This window comes from Dendrobates tinctorius, unplaced genomic scaffold (genome assembly GCF_039654945.1).
Source record: "Dendrobates tinctorius isolate UK_male_01 unplaced genomic scaffold, ASM3965494v1 ptg000203l, whole genome shotgun sequence".
In the NCBI taxonomy this organism is placed as follows: Eukaryota; Metazoa; Chordata; class Amphibia; order Anura; family Dendrobatidae; genus Dendrobates; species Dendrobates tinctorius.
In genome coordinates this window covers 5,185,630-5,201,265 of record NW_027361870.1, presented here as the reverse complement: position 1 = coordinate 5,201,265, position 15,636 = coordinate 5,185,630, and the positions used below count along the sequence as shown (strand labels likewise).

Sequence of the window (15,636 nt, the reverse complement as noted above, 5' to 3'; positions counted from 1 at the left end):
AATGAGCACCATATATTGCTCCATACAGTATAATGAGCCCCATTTATTGCTCCATGCAGTATATGAGTCCCATATATTGCTCCATACAGTATAAAGGGCCCCATATAATGCTCCATACAGAATAATGGACCCCATATATTGCTCCATACATAATGAGCCCTATATAATGCATATAATTCTCCATACATAATAAGCCCCTAAAAATCCTGTGCAAAGGTCATTGTGACGTAAGAGGTAGTAAGATCAGCTGTGGCTTTGCCTATTGTGAATGCTGGATTCTGTGTTTTCAGCTATGCATACAAGTGTTACCTGTCACTGTAATCCTGCCTCTGATGATGATGATAATCCTGAAAGGCTTCTGTAATGAACAGGAAATATGACTCTAAAACAGAACTAGTGACCAGTGTGAAAGTGGCAAGATTTACATAAAAAAATATATAAATTGTAATATATAAAAAAATTGGCAAAAATAAAAAAATGCATTAAAAGACAATTTAAACAATAGATTATTTTCTGATGATAAAAAAGGATAGTAGATTCCTGAACTGTACTCAACTCATAAACTGTATATCAGCATAAATATCAGAAGGAGTTTTCTCATGTAAGTAATGACAATATTACTGATCACAATTTTTTCGGTATATTTCCAAAACTGAGTTGTTTTGCTGTTGAATCACAAATCCATCCATTGGAATCAGAGATCAGTTTGTGTTGATTTAACCTCTTTTCTATATATAACATACATTTACATTTAGCCATCAGGATATTTACTGTCAAGTTGTAGACCTCATTACAGCAGACTACATGATTACATTATATTCTGCCTCTAATTTACCAGACAATGAGAAAGAATATACTCTCCTGCTTCTGTCTAGGTTAACCTTTTTGTTACCCTGAATCATTGCTTTCTACGGAGAGTAATTAAATCAAGTAAGGATACAAAAAAAATTACTGAGACTTAAAAAAAGATGATGCGCTGACACCAGACAATTCCCTGAATGTAAATCTAATAGCTCACAATTATCTGTCTGATGGGTTTTGCTGTATTTAGTTTTCATAACAATAATGTGTATTGTATGGAAACATTTACAGTATGCTCCAACTGTATACTTTTCACTAAATTAGAATATCATCAAAAAGTTAATATATTTCACCTCTTCAATACAAAAAGTGAAACTCGTATATTATATACAGTCATTACAAACAGAGTGATATATTTCACGTGTTTATTTCTGTTAATGTTGATGATTATGGCTTACAGCCAATAAAAACCTAAAAGTCATTATCTCAGTAAATTGAAATAATTAACAAAAAACACCTGCAATGTCTTCCTAAGCTTTTTAAAAAAGGTCCCTTAGTCTGTTTCAGTAGGACCCACAATCATGGGGAAGACTGCTGACTTGATAGGTGTCCCAAAGGCAGTCATTGACACACTCCACAAGGAGGGTAAGCCACAGAAGGCCATTGCTAAAGAGGCTGGCTGTTCACAGAGTGCTGTATTCAAGCATATTAATGGAAAGTTGAGTGGAAGGAAAAAGTATGATAGAAAATGGTGCACAAGCAACCAGGATAACTGCAACCTTGAAAGGATTGTTAAGAAAAGGCCATTTGAAAATTTTGGGGAGATTCACAAGGAGTGGACTGCTGCTGGAGTCATTGCTTCAAGAGCCACCGCACACAGACGTATCCAGGACATGGGCTACAAGTGTCACATTCCTTGTGTCAAGCCACTCATGACCAATAGACAACGCCAGAAGTGTCTTACCTAGGCCAAGGAGAAAAAGAACTGGACTGTTGTTCAGTGGTGCAAGGTTGTGTTTTCTTTTGTAAATCAAAGTCTCAGAGTCTGGAGGAAGAGTGGAGATGCCACAATCCAAGCTGCCTGAGGTATTGTGTGAAGTTTCCACAATCAGTGATGGTTTGGGGAGCCATGTCATCTGCTGGTGTAGGTCCACTGTGTTTAATCAAGACCAAAGTCAGCGCAGCCGTCTACCAGGAAATTTTAGAGCACTTCATGCCTCCCTCTGCCAACAAGCTTTTTGGAGATGGAAATTTCATTCTCCAGCAGGACTTGGCACCTGTCCACACTGCCAATAGTACCAATACCTGATTTAAAAACAAAAGTAACAACTGTGCTTGACTGGCCGGCATATTCGCATGACCCTTAGAGAATCTATGAGGAATTATCAAGAGGAAGGTGAGAGACACCAGACCCAACAATACAGACAAGCTGAAGGCTGCTATCAAAGCAACCTGGGCTTCCATAACACCTCAGCAGTGCCACAGGCTCATCGCCTCCATGCCACGCCGTTGATGCAGTAATTGATGCAAAAGGAGCCCCGGCCAAGTATTGAGTGCATTTACTGAATACACAATTCAGTAGGCCAACATTTTGGATTTTAAAAAATGCTAGATTCTAATTTACTGAGATAATGACTTTTGTGTTTTCTTTGTCTGTAAGCCATAATCATCAACATTACCAAAAGCAGACACTTGAAATAGATCAGTCTGTTTGTAATGACTCTATATAATATGAGTTTTACTTTTTGTATTGAAAAACTGAAATAAATTAACTTTTTGATGATATTCTAATTTAGTGAGAAGCACTTGTATATGTTGTATGATGGCGAGTAAGAGTTTCCGCCTATAGGTAAATAAAACATAGATTCACCTCCTAGCCCTATTTTACATTATATTATACATACTGTGTATATTGTATAAAAAAAAGTTTAGAAACTTTGCAAATACATTACATAGCTTTCCTTATACTGATCCTGAGTCAAAGTTGGTCAACAATTTAAGAGTTACTCCCACAATGTTTTTGGCTACTATCAACACTTATCAACTGTTTTTTGACAGACACACCCCTAATAGTTTTGCTGTCCATAAGGTAAAGTTGAATTTTCCATCATCAGTTTATTAGTCTCTCCGTTTTTAGTACAACCACTAAAGGTACAGGGTCTTGTCCAGTCTAAAATACTGTTTGTTTTAATTTGCATGGATTTTTTTAAAGAAACTTGTACAAAACAATAACATTGAAAACTGAGTTTTACCCACCTTAACAATCCCCCACTGCACATTTTCCACTTTCTCAGGGATATCATGCTGTTATCGACTTACTGGACTCTAGCATTGCAATGTCAAAATCCAGTGGAGTAATTAGAGTGCGAAGGGCCAATTTGCAAAATGTGGACCTGGGCATCCCCTTCATGTTCATCAGATGTATGGTCCCTTGAAGCATTCTAAATCCTATAGGGGCATTTGTTTTACCCCCTCCCCTATTAAGTAGTAACGTCCCCCTATCCCAAGCCCCTTCCTGGTCCACCATCCTGAACCCATCCCTACATATATGTCCACCATTTTGGTATATATGTCCCCATCCTGGTCCCATCCTTGTATATATGGACATATGGATATCTAAAACTTAGTATAGACAAAATAGAATTCATCATCTTTCTCTCATCTCACTTGAACCCCCCAACAGACCAGTCCATTAGAGTAAATGGCTGTTCACGCTCCCCTAGTCCCACAAGCTCGCTGCCTCAGGGTTTTCTTTAACACTGATCTCTCCTTCAAACCACATATCCAAGCCCTTTCCACTTCCTAATAACTCCAACTCAAAAACATTATCCAGATCGTACGTTCCTCAACCAAGAATCTGCAAAAACCCTAGTACATGCACACATCATCTCCTGCCTTGACTAATGCAACCTCCTGTTTTGTGGCCTCCCTTCTAACACTCTCCAATTTATTCTAAACTCTGCTGCCTGACTAATCCACTTATATCCCTGCTATTCCCAAGCCTCTCCTCTCTGTTAATCCCTTCACTGGTTCCCCATTATCCAGAGACTTCAGTTCAAAACCCTAACCATGGCTTACAAAGTCATCCTGTCTCCTTCATACATCTGTGACCTAATCTCCTGGTACTTACCTGCATGCAATCTCCGATCCTCACAAGATCTCCTACACTACTCCCCTCTTATCTCTTCTTCCCACAATCGCATACAAGATTTCTCTTGCACATCTCATCTACTCTGGAACTCTTTACCCCAATATATCAGACTCTCGCCTACCATGGAAACCTTCAAAAGGAACTTGAAGACCTATCTCTTCCGACAAGCCTACAACCTACAGTAAACATCGACCCACCAAATTGCTGCATGACCATCTCTACCCTCACCTATTGTATCCTCACACATCCCTTGTAGATTGTGAGCTCTCACAGGCAGGTTCCTTTCACCTCCTGTACCAGTTGTTACTTTTGTTGTTTAAGATTACTGTACTTGTTTTTATTATGTATACCCCTTTTCACGTGTAAAGCGCCATGGTATAAATGGCGCTATAATAATAAATAATAATAATATGGACTCCATCCTGGCATATATGTCACGCATCCTGGCATATGTGTCCCTAATCCTGGTATATTTGCCGCCCATACTGGTGTATATGTCCCCAATCCTTGTATGTAGAGCCCCCATCAGGGCATACAGCTCTGGCAAAAATTAAGAGACCACTTTCAAATGTTCAGTTTGTCTGATTTTTCTCTTTATAGGTACATTTTTTTAGTGAAATGTAAATTGTTGCTTTTGTCTATAACCTTCTGACAACATGTCTCCGAATTTCCAAGCAATACATTTTATATTTTTTTTCTGACAAAGAAAAATGGTCAAAATTAAAAAGAACAGTGCTTTCAGACCTCAAATAATGCAAAGAAGACAAGTTCATAATCCTTTAGAAACAACAATACTAATGTTTTAACTCATGAAGAGCTCAGAAATCAATATTTTGTGGAATAACCATGATTTTTAATCACAGCTTTCATGAATCTTGGCATGCTTTCCACCAGTCTTTCACACTGCTTCTGGCGCAAAAATTTAAGCAGTTCTTCTTTGTTTGATGGCTTGTGACTATCCATCATCCTCTTGGGCCCAGCCTGATATATATATATATATATATATATATAAATATATATATATCTAATATATAAAGCTCAAAGTGTGTATGTATGTATGTATGTGTGTATGTCCGGGATAGGCATCCGCACCGTCGCAGCTACAGCCATAAAATTTGACAAAAAACCATGAGCAAGGAGCTCCAAAAAACGCGATAAATAGATCAACACATAATACGGTAGAAAAATATAAATTTATTGACAACAATGTATTAAAAAAACGAATACAGATCCAGATAAGGGGATGTTAGGAAAATAGTGTCAAATCCAAGACAGAATGGGCTAAACAGCAAAGGGAGACAGAACTGGAAAGCAAGCTGGTTTACAAAATTGATGTAAAAGGAGAAGAAAGATAATGTATTTAATGAAGAGGTAAACTCACAATCATCATTATATCGAGTGTCCATATTTCATATATTACATCAAGACATCATATGTCAGCAATGGGCACAGTACACAAGTGTAAAAGATCATAATACAGGACACTCACCAGCAGCTACCAGTCTGTACACAGGGGGCCCCCTGATGAAGGACTGACCCTCCGAAACGCGCGTCGGGGTGGGTGTACAGACTGGTAGCTGCTGGTGAGTGTCCTGTATTATGATCTTTTACACTTGTGTACTGTGCCCATTGCTGACATATGATGTCTTGATGTAATATATGAAATATGGACACTCGATATAATGATGATTGTGAGTTTACTTCTTCATTAAATACATTATCTTTCTTCTCCTTTTACATCAATTTTGTAAACCAGCTTGCTTTCCAGTTCTGTCTCCCTTTGCTGTTTAGCCCATTCTGTCTTGGATTTGACACTATTTTCCTAACATCCCCTTATCTGGATCTGTATTCGTTTTTTTAATACATTGTTGTCAATAAATTTATATTTTTCTACCGTATTATGTGTTGATCTATTTATCGCGTTTTTTGGAGCTCCTTGCTCATGGTTTTTTGTTATATATCAGTGCGATAGGTCTAATTTTTCCATGAATGTCCTATTATATTATCTTTGGTAATTGTTGTAATCCTTCATTAGGATGACATTTGTCACGAGCATACTGCTAATTTAAGCCATAAAATTTGGCACAGTCACATGTCTGGACCCCGAGAGCATCCTAAGATATGTTGTGAGGCAAAATTTTAACCCCGCGCGTTCCAATTCACCAAACAATTTTGCCCCTATCTACATACTGGGGAAAAAGTGTGTGCGGGTCAAGCCCCGCCCCTCATTATGATGTCATAATGCCCCTATCTACATAATGGGGAAACAGTGTGTGCGTATCAAACCCCACCCCTCATTATGATGTCACAATGGTTGCCATGGCAGCGCTGATGTCATCAAGCCCTGCCGCTCATTATGATGTCATAATGGTTGACTATGGGATGGAGGATGTGTGATGGGTATATGGGCACTGGACTGTGGGATGGAGGATATATATGTATGACGGGTATATGGGCACGGGCCTATGGGATGGTGGATATGTATGACGGGTATATGGGCACGGGACTATGGGATGGAGCATGTGTGATGGGTATATGGGCACTGGACTATGGGATGGAGGATATGTATGATGGGTATATGGGCACGGGACTATGGATGGAGCATGTGTGATGGGTATATGGGCACGGGACTATGGGATGGAGGATATGTATGATGGGTATATGGGCACGGGACTATGGGATGGAGCATGTGTGATGGGTATATGGGCACTGGATTATGGGATGGAGGATATGTATGATGGGTATATGGGCACGGGACTATGGGATGGAGCATGTGTGATGGGTATATGGGCACGGGACTATGGGATGGAGGATATGTATGATGGGTATATGGGCACGGGACTATGGGATGGAGCATGTGTGATGGGTATATGGGCACTGGACTATGGGATGGAGGATATGTATGATGGGTATATGGGCACGGGACTATGGGATGGAGCATGTGTGATGGGTATATGGGCACGGGACTATGGGATGGAGCATGTGTGATGGGTATATGGGCACGGGATGGAGGATATGTATGATGGGTATATGGGCATGGGACTATGAGATGAAGGATGTGTGATGGGTATATGGGCACTCGACTATGGGATGGCGAATATGTGTGATGGGTATATGGGCATGGGACTATGGGATGGAGAATATGTACATGGGCAGTAACTAACAGAATGGTTTTTAACAGGGAGAAATGCAAAGTACTACATCTGGGCAATAAAAATGAAAAAAGCATATATAGAATGGGAGGAATAGGGCTAAGTGACAGCACATGTGAAAAAGACTTGGGTATACTAATAGATCACAGACTGAATATGAGTCAACAGTGTGATGCAGCAGCAAAAAAGGCAAATGCAGTTCTAGGATGTATTAACAGAAGCATACAGTCTAGATCACGTGAAGTCATTATTTCCCTCTACTCCTCTTTGGTCAGACCTCATCTGGAATATTGTGTCCAGTTTTGGGCACCACATTTTAAAAAAGACATCAACAAACTGGAGCAAGTTCAGAAAAGAGCGACCAGAATGGTGACCGGTCTGCAAACCCTGTCTTATGAGGAAAGGTTGCAGGATTTGGGAATGTTTAGTTTGCAAAAGAGAAGACTGAGAGGAGACTTAATTGCTGTCTACAAATATCTAAAGGGCTGTCACATTGTAGAAGGATCAACTTTATTCTCATTTGCACAAGGAAAGACTAGAAGCAATGGGATGAAACTGAATGGGAGGAGACACAGATTAGATATTAGAAAAAACTTTTTGACAGTTAGAGTGATCAATGAGTGGAACAGGCTGCCACGAGAAGTGGTGAGTTCTCCTTCAATGGAAGTCTTCAAACAGAGGCTGGACAGACATCTGACTGGGATGATTTAGCGAATCCTGCTTTGAGCAGGGGGTTGGACCAGATGGCCCAGGAGGTCCCTTCCAACTCTACGATTCTATGATTCTATGATTCTATGATTCTATGATGGGTATATGGGCATGGGACTATGGGATGGAGGATATGTATGATGGGCATATGGGCACGGGCCTATGGGATGGTGCATATGTATGATGGGTATATGGGCATGGGACTATGGGATGGAGGATATCTATGACCGGTATATGGGCATGGGACTATGAGATGAAGGATGTGTGATGGGTATATGGCCACGGGGCTATGGGATGGAGGATATGTATGATGGGTATATGGGCACGGGACTATGGGATGGAGCATGTGTGATGGGTATATGGGCACGGGACTATGGGATGGAGGATATGTATGATGGGTATATGGGCACGGGACTATGGGATGGAGCATGTGTGATGGGTATATGGGCACGGGACTATGGGATGGAGGATATGTATGATGGGTATATGGGCACAGAACTACGGGATGGAGCATGTGTGATGGGTATATGGGTACGGGACTATGGGATGGAGGATATGTATGATGGGTATATGGGCACGGGACTATGGGATGGAGCATGTGTGATGGGTATATGGGCACAGGACTATGGGATGGAGGATATGTATGATGGGTATATGGGCACAGGACTATGGGATGGAGCATGTGTGATGGGTATATGGGCACGGGATGGAGGATATGTATGATGGGTATATGGGCATGGGACTATGAGATGAAGGATGTGTGATGGTATATGGGCACTCGACTATGGGATGGCGAATATGTATGATGGGTATATGGGCATGGGACTATGGGATGGAGAATATGTATGATGGGTATATGGGCATGGGACTAAGGGATGGAGAATATGTATGATGGGTATATGGGCATGGGACTATGGGATGGAGGATATGTATGATGGGCATATGGGCACGGGCCTATGGGATGGTGCATATGTATGATGGGTATATGGGCACGGGACTATGGGATGGAGGATATGTATGACTGGTATATGGGCATGGGACTATGAGATGAAGGATGTGTGATGGGTATATGGGCACGGGACTATGGGATGGAGGATAATTATAATTTGTTATAACTAACCACAGTTCATTACTATGCCCGGGCAGCGCCGGGCTCTTCAGCTAGTGTATATATATATATATATGCTGTATATGTTCTCCATTCTGGTATATTTGTTGCCCATCCTGGTATATGTCCCCCATCCTGGTATATATACCCCCAATTCTAAGCCCATCCTGGTATATATGTTCCCCATTCTGGGATATGACCCTCATCCTGGGAACAACTTGGAATATATGTTTTCAGTACTGCTATGTATGTCTGGGCCCATATTGCTGTATATATTCCCTGTTCTGTTTCTGTTCTTTAGTGCGTAAAAAAAGATTCCACTCACCTTCCTCCGTTTCTACAAAGCGCGGCAACATCATGTGTAGCTGGCAGCAGACTTTAGCTTAGAAGAGAAGAGTGGCGCATGATGTCACTTCCATGCACAGCCAGTGACCTGCTTGCTGACGTCAGCTGCGGCGTGTATTGTCATGCAGGGACCCGGCGGATTTCTGTGCTGCTATGAATTTCAGCTCAATGTACGTTCTTGGATGCACTCTCTGCTGAAATATGTGCTATATTAAACAGGAAAAAACAGGGAGTACAAGTCCAATCACATAAAAATAATGAGCAAAGTTTATTAAACATATAATATTGACAATTACATAAATGACAGAATATACATAAAGGATCAGATAAGTATCTGCTGCTTGTTAGTCCTAAGAAATTAACAAAATAAAGTGCTTAGTGCCTGTAACAAATATGGGCCATATTTGAGGGATATAAAGGTAAAAGAGATCCTAACAGGTGCGCATCCTGAAAAAATCACTATCCCAAGCCATAGTGCTTACCCATACTAAACTTAGCCAAGGACCACAAGCAGCGCCGCCACCGACGCGCGTTTCGCCTCTTTTTCAAGGTGCCGTACTGTGTTGTGTGAGGGGCCGAGTTATATATCCTGTTACCAGGTGCTCCAATCAAGCGGCGCGTGTGTCCGGAGTCCTGCCCCGGAAGCTGCATCACCACCGGCGACAGCGCGGCGCTGCGTCTCAGACGACGTCGCTATGACGTCACTGACCCGCAGACGCCACTAATGCGCCTCAGCAATGCTCCATGGGCACACACCGCAGACATGCGCACTGGAGCCAACTCTCTAGGTGATAAATACAAGAAAGGGAAATGGGTTCTAGATATAACAAATTACACAAAGTGAATATATATATAAATGAATCCAAAAGATTAATGAGCGCTAGCTCATAACAACTATATCATTAATAATAGTGAAAAATAAAAATATATATAAAATATATAATCCCATTACAATGGACATTAATGTGATTATACCATCAACTATGTATTCCTTTTATATATAAAGGAGAGATGGTACATGTGAAATACTTCAAAAAAGGTGCACATATAAGTGTGATTATACTATCAGCTATGTATTCCTTTTATATACACAGGAAAAATGGTGCATATGAAATGCTTCAAAAAGAGTGCACACATAATACATGTGACATATATAAAATGATACACCAACGTGAATAAAATATTTATCTTTTTTTCTTTCTTTTTATTATTCATCTTTTTTCTTCTTTTTCTTGTTAAATAAAAATAGTCCCATAAGCCAAACTTGATATGATGTTCTTGAGCCAGGATATAACACCAAGGGTCCCTCCAGATCTTCCCCACTAAACGTCCTAGAAATTACGGTGTTCCATTAGAGATGACTAAAGGGAAACAAACCAATACAGTGAACATACAAACATATATAATAAAAACAAAACCATGTCACAACACAAAAATTACAAATATGAGCTAAAACTCAACTGCTCATTGAGTCCAGCCGGTGTGATGGTATCAAGAACTGTGATCCACCGGCATTCCCTTTGAGCTAACACACGTTTGGTGTCACCCCCCCTTATTCCCGCACGGATCCTGTCAATACCCCAAGCTTGGAGTCCACTCGGATCACATTTATGTTTCAACCGAAAGTGTCTCGGAATAGGTTTGAGAGCATTAATATCCTCCACTTCACGTGCCGCCATTATATCTCTAACATGTTCTCTTATGCGAACGCGTAGTTCGCGTGTAGTTAATCCAACATATATTAGCCCACACGGGCAAACTGCATAATAGACCACATATGTGGTACTACACGTGATGTAACCTCTGACTGCGCGGAGGTGTAATACCCTCAAGAACATGCTAGTGAGGAGTCACTATACCACCAAAAGTATAGACTTCTTTCAGGCTGGCACACCCAGGAATGGATTTTTTCCATGTGGAGTGTGCCTAGCATGTAGGAATCTTCGGAGGGCATTATCATTCACTTCATCGGATGGCCGTCGTGAATTCAAAATTAGAGGTTACATCACGTGTAGTCTGAGACGCAGCGCCGCGCTGTCGCCGGTGGTGATGCAGCTTCCGGGGCAGGACTCCGGACACACGCGCCGCTTGATTGGAGCACCTGGTAACAGGATATATAACTCGGCCCCTCACACAACACAGTACGGCACCTTGAAAAAGAGGCGAAACGCGCGTCGGTGGCGGCGCTGCTTGTGGTCCTTGGCTAAGTTTAGTATGGGTAAGCACTATGGCTTGGGATAGTGATTTTTTCAGGATGCGCACCTGTTAGGATCTCTTTTACCTTTATATCCCTCAAATATGGCCCATATTTGTTACAGGCACTAAGCACTTTATTTTGTTAATTTCTTAGGACTAACAAGCAGCAGATACTTATCTGATCCTTTATGTATATTCTGTCATTTATGTAATTGTCAATATTATATGTTTAATAAACTTTGCTCATTATTTTTATGTGATTGGACTTGTACTCCCTGTTTTTTCCTGTTTAATATGTTATGCGGGAGTGTCTATTTCCCATTGAGACGACACTATATAGTGGGCGACTCTACTGGGATTTACATTTGGTTCCGTATGGTTTTGTTTTATATGCTTGCTATCTGTGTTTTCACAGTTACCAATAAGGAACATATGGATTTCAGTGAACGCGAGAAAGCGTGGCAGACTAAACTTGATAAAGTTTTTAATGAAGGATCTGGTATCAATACGGATTGTAAATTTGGTGACACTAGTACTTTGATTATTAAATATAAAGAGCTACTCAATAAACGTACACGGTTATGGTGGAATAAGGCATTCATGTATAAGTACTTAATCTGTGGCCTCATACCAAGAGGCTTACGGATACAAGTGTTCCCATCCTTTAATATTAATGACAGTGAGTTTGTCAACCAGTGGGAGGATGCTGCTTCCACATGTTCAAGGAAATATATGGAATTACTGTCTAAATATAATGAAAAACAACTAAATGAATTAGATGTTGAAATTGGATCTATACAGGATGAGGTGAACAAAAACCTTGCTGGTGAGATGGTAGCCAAGGTGAAGGTGGAGGTGGAGACATTTTTAAAAAAATGTGAAACGGAGGTTGTTCAGAGAAAAACTAAAAAATATCAGCGTGACCTTACTGATCGACAACAGGATCGGATTTATAAATGGCGTTATCGCCAAATGAATGGTAATAATAATAAAAATCCTATAAGAGGAAGGTCCACCTCACTTTCATCGGTATCATCACTTGAAGAACCCATGAATACTTCAGATGGTGTACGGCCTTTGTGGGACAGGAGGGATCATGTGAGAGATAGACGTTGGAAGAATGGAAAAACCAACAAAAGAAAAATGGCTAATTCACCTAAGAGTGACAAAAAAGCTCGAACAAACACACTAGAGGTAATTAACCTCTCCTCACATGTGCTCTCTGATCTTCACAAAAGTGTATTACAACTTGGTTTATCATTCTCTCCAGTAAATAATTTTGATTACTTTACAGCGGTAAAGGATCTCCACCTGTTTTCCCGAAAGATCATCCTTAGAAAATTACATTCACGCCCTCTGTCAGACCAAAGTCTATCGGTCTCAGAAGCTGAGGCAATACATACTCTAGAAGAATTGGAGAGTGAGTCTCATGGAGATTCGGTAAGTGGATCTTTACCTCCTATTGCAGCCAGATGTACCACGTTTCCCCCTTTTTCACTTTGTCCCCAGGTCGAGATATTTACAAGGTTGGTGACTGAAGATCTTAAGACCATCACCAATTATAAAAAAAGTGATAATTTGACCCCACAACAGAGAGTGGCTTTATGTGAAATTGGAAGTTGGGATGACATTGTTATTAAATCGGCTGACAAGGGGGGAAACGTGGTTCTCTGGCCTGTAGATAAATATGAAAAAGAGGCCTTCAGACAATTGAGAAATAAAGAATATTATTCTCAGTTGCCAAATAGCCCTCTTAAGATCTTTCAGAATGAATTACATAATATTCTTGAAATGGCATATGAAAGAGGTATTATAACTAAAAAAGTTTTGCAGGGCCTTTTGGTTCATACTCCGGTGATTCCCACTTTTTATCTTCTCCCCAAGGTCCATACGGATCCTGTGCTTCCTCCTGGACGTCCCATTGTGTCTGGCATGGGGGGGCTATGCGACCCAGCCTGCAAATTCATTGAATACTATTTACATCCGCAGGTTGAGACGCTGCCCTCCTATGTCAGGGACACTAATGATGTCCTCAGGAGATTGGATGGCCTGTTTGTGGATGCGGACATGATTTTGGTTACAGCAGATGTCGAATCGCTTTACACCAGTATTCGACACGTGGATGGATTGAGGGCTTCCAGATTCTTCCTGGAAACGAGTAATTTAGATCCGGACATGCGTGAGCTGGTCTTGGAGCTATTGGAGTTCGTTCTTACCCACAACTTCTTTACTTTTAAGGACAGATATTTTCTACAGAGACAGGGCACCGCGATGGGGGCGGCTTGTGCGCCATCCTACGCTAATCTTTTCTTGGGTTATTGGGAGAGGGAGATTTTCTCGGATGGCGCACTGGCCGCTCCCCAGATTGCGGGATGGTTCAGATACATTGATGACGTTCTATTTGTCTGGCAAGGCCCTGTCTCTGAGCTACATGACTTTGTGGGGGTTCTGAATCAGACTAGCTTCAATATCCATCTCACGTATGCTTTTCACCACCATCAAATTACATTTCTTGATGTTATGATAAAAGTACAGGATGATGGTTTAATTCACACCGATCTGTATAGAAAGGAGACTTCTGTGAATGCCCTTCTGCATGCATCCTCGTCACATCCGCATTCCACGATCAGGTCTATTCCAGTTGGACAATTTTTACGTGCAAGGAGGATTTGCTCAACTGATGCCTTATTTGAGGCTCAGGCGGTGGACCTTGGGGAAAGATTTACCCAAAGAGGCTATAGTGGTAAAAGCATTAGGAGAGGTTATTGGCGGGCCAAAAGATCTTCTAGGGTTGATCTCTTGGGAAACAGGTGGAAAAAATCCAAACCTAAAATGGATGGAGAAGTAAGATTTATTTCAACATATAATCATAAATGGGACCTGATGAGATCTATCTTGAACCGACATTGGGCGGTTCTGAGAACTGACCCAATTTTACGTGAGTGCCTTTCTGAACGCCCCCTTATGACTGCGCGGAGGTGTAATACCCTCAAGAACATGCTAGTGAGGAGTCACTATACCACCAAAAGTATAGACTTCTTTCAGGCTGGCACACCCAGGAATGGATTTTTTCCATGTGGAGTGTGCCTAGCATGTAGGAATCTTCGGAGGGCATTATCATTCACTTCATCGGATGGCCATCGTGAATTCAAAATTAGAGGTTACATCACGTGTAGTACCACATATGTGGTCTATTATGCAGTTTGCCCGTGTGGGCTAATATATGTTGGATTAACTACACGCGAACTACGCGTTCGCATAAGAGAACATGTTAGAGATATAATGGCGGCACGTGAAGTGGAGGATATTAATGCTCTCAAACCTATTCCGAGACACTTTCGGTTGAAACATAAATGTGATCCGAGTGGACTCCAAGCTTGGGGTATTGACAGGATCCGTGCGGGAATAAGGGGGGGTGACACCAAACGTGTGTTAGCTCAAAGGGAATGCCGGTGGATTACAGTTCTTGATACCATCACACCGGCTGGACTCAATGAGCAGTTGAGTTTTAGCTCATATTTGTAATTTTTGTGTTGTGACATGGTTTTGTTTTTATTATATATGTTTGTATGTTCACTGTATTGGTTTGTTTCCCTTTAGTCATCTCTAATGGAACACCGTAATTTCTAGGACGTTTAGTGGGGAAGATCTGGAGGGACCCTTGGTGTTATATCCTGGCTCAAGAACATCATATCAAGTTTGGCTTATGGGACTATTTTTATTTAACAAGAAAAAGAAGAAAAAAGATGAATAATAAAAAGAAAGAAAAAAAGATAAATATTTTATTCACGTTGGTGTATCATTTTATATATGTCACATGTATTATGTGTGCACTCTTTTTGAAGCATTTCATATGCACCATTTTTCCTGTGTATATAAAAGGAATACATAGCTGATAGTATAATCACATTTATATGTGCACCTTTTTTGAAGTATTTCACATGTACCATCTCTCCTTTATATATAAAAGGAATACATAGTTGATGGTATAATCACATTAATGTCCATTGTAATGGGATTATATATTTTATATATATTTTTATTTTTCACTATTATTAATGATATAGTTGTTATGAGCTAGCGCTCATTAATCTTTTGGATTCATTTATATATATATTCACTTTGTGTAATTTGTTATATCTAGAACCCATTTCCCTTTCTTGTATTTATCACCT

At 40.7% G+C, this 15,636-nt stretch overlaps 1 protein-coding gene across 1 annotated transcript; it reads left to right on the top strand.

Moving 5' to 3' along the window:
• The first annotated feature begins 2,157 nt into the window (after positions 1-2,157).
• Positions 2,158-15,452, top strand: LOC141057222 (uncharacterized). Its single transcript, XM_073553753.1, has 3 exons — positions 2,158-2,197; positions 11,877-12,901; positions 15,062-15,452. Exons 1-3 carry the CDS (start codon positions 2,158-2,160, stop codon positions 15,089-15,091), a joined length of 1,095 nt encoding a protein of 364 aa, XP_073409854.1. The 3' UTR covers positions 15,092-15,452.
• Positions 15,453-15,636: the final 184 nt, after the last annotated feature.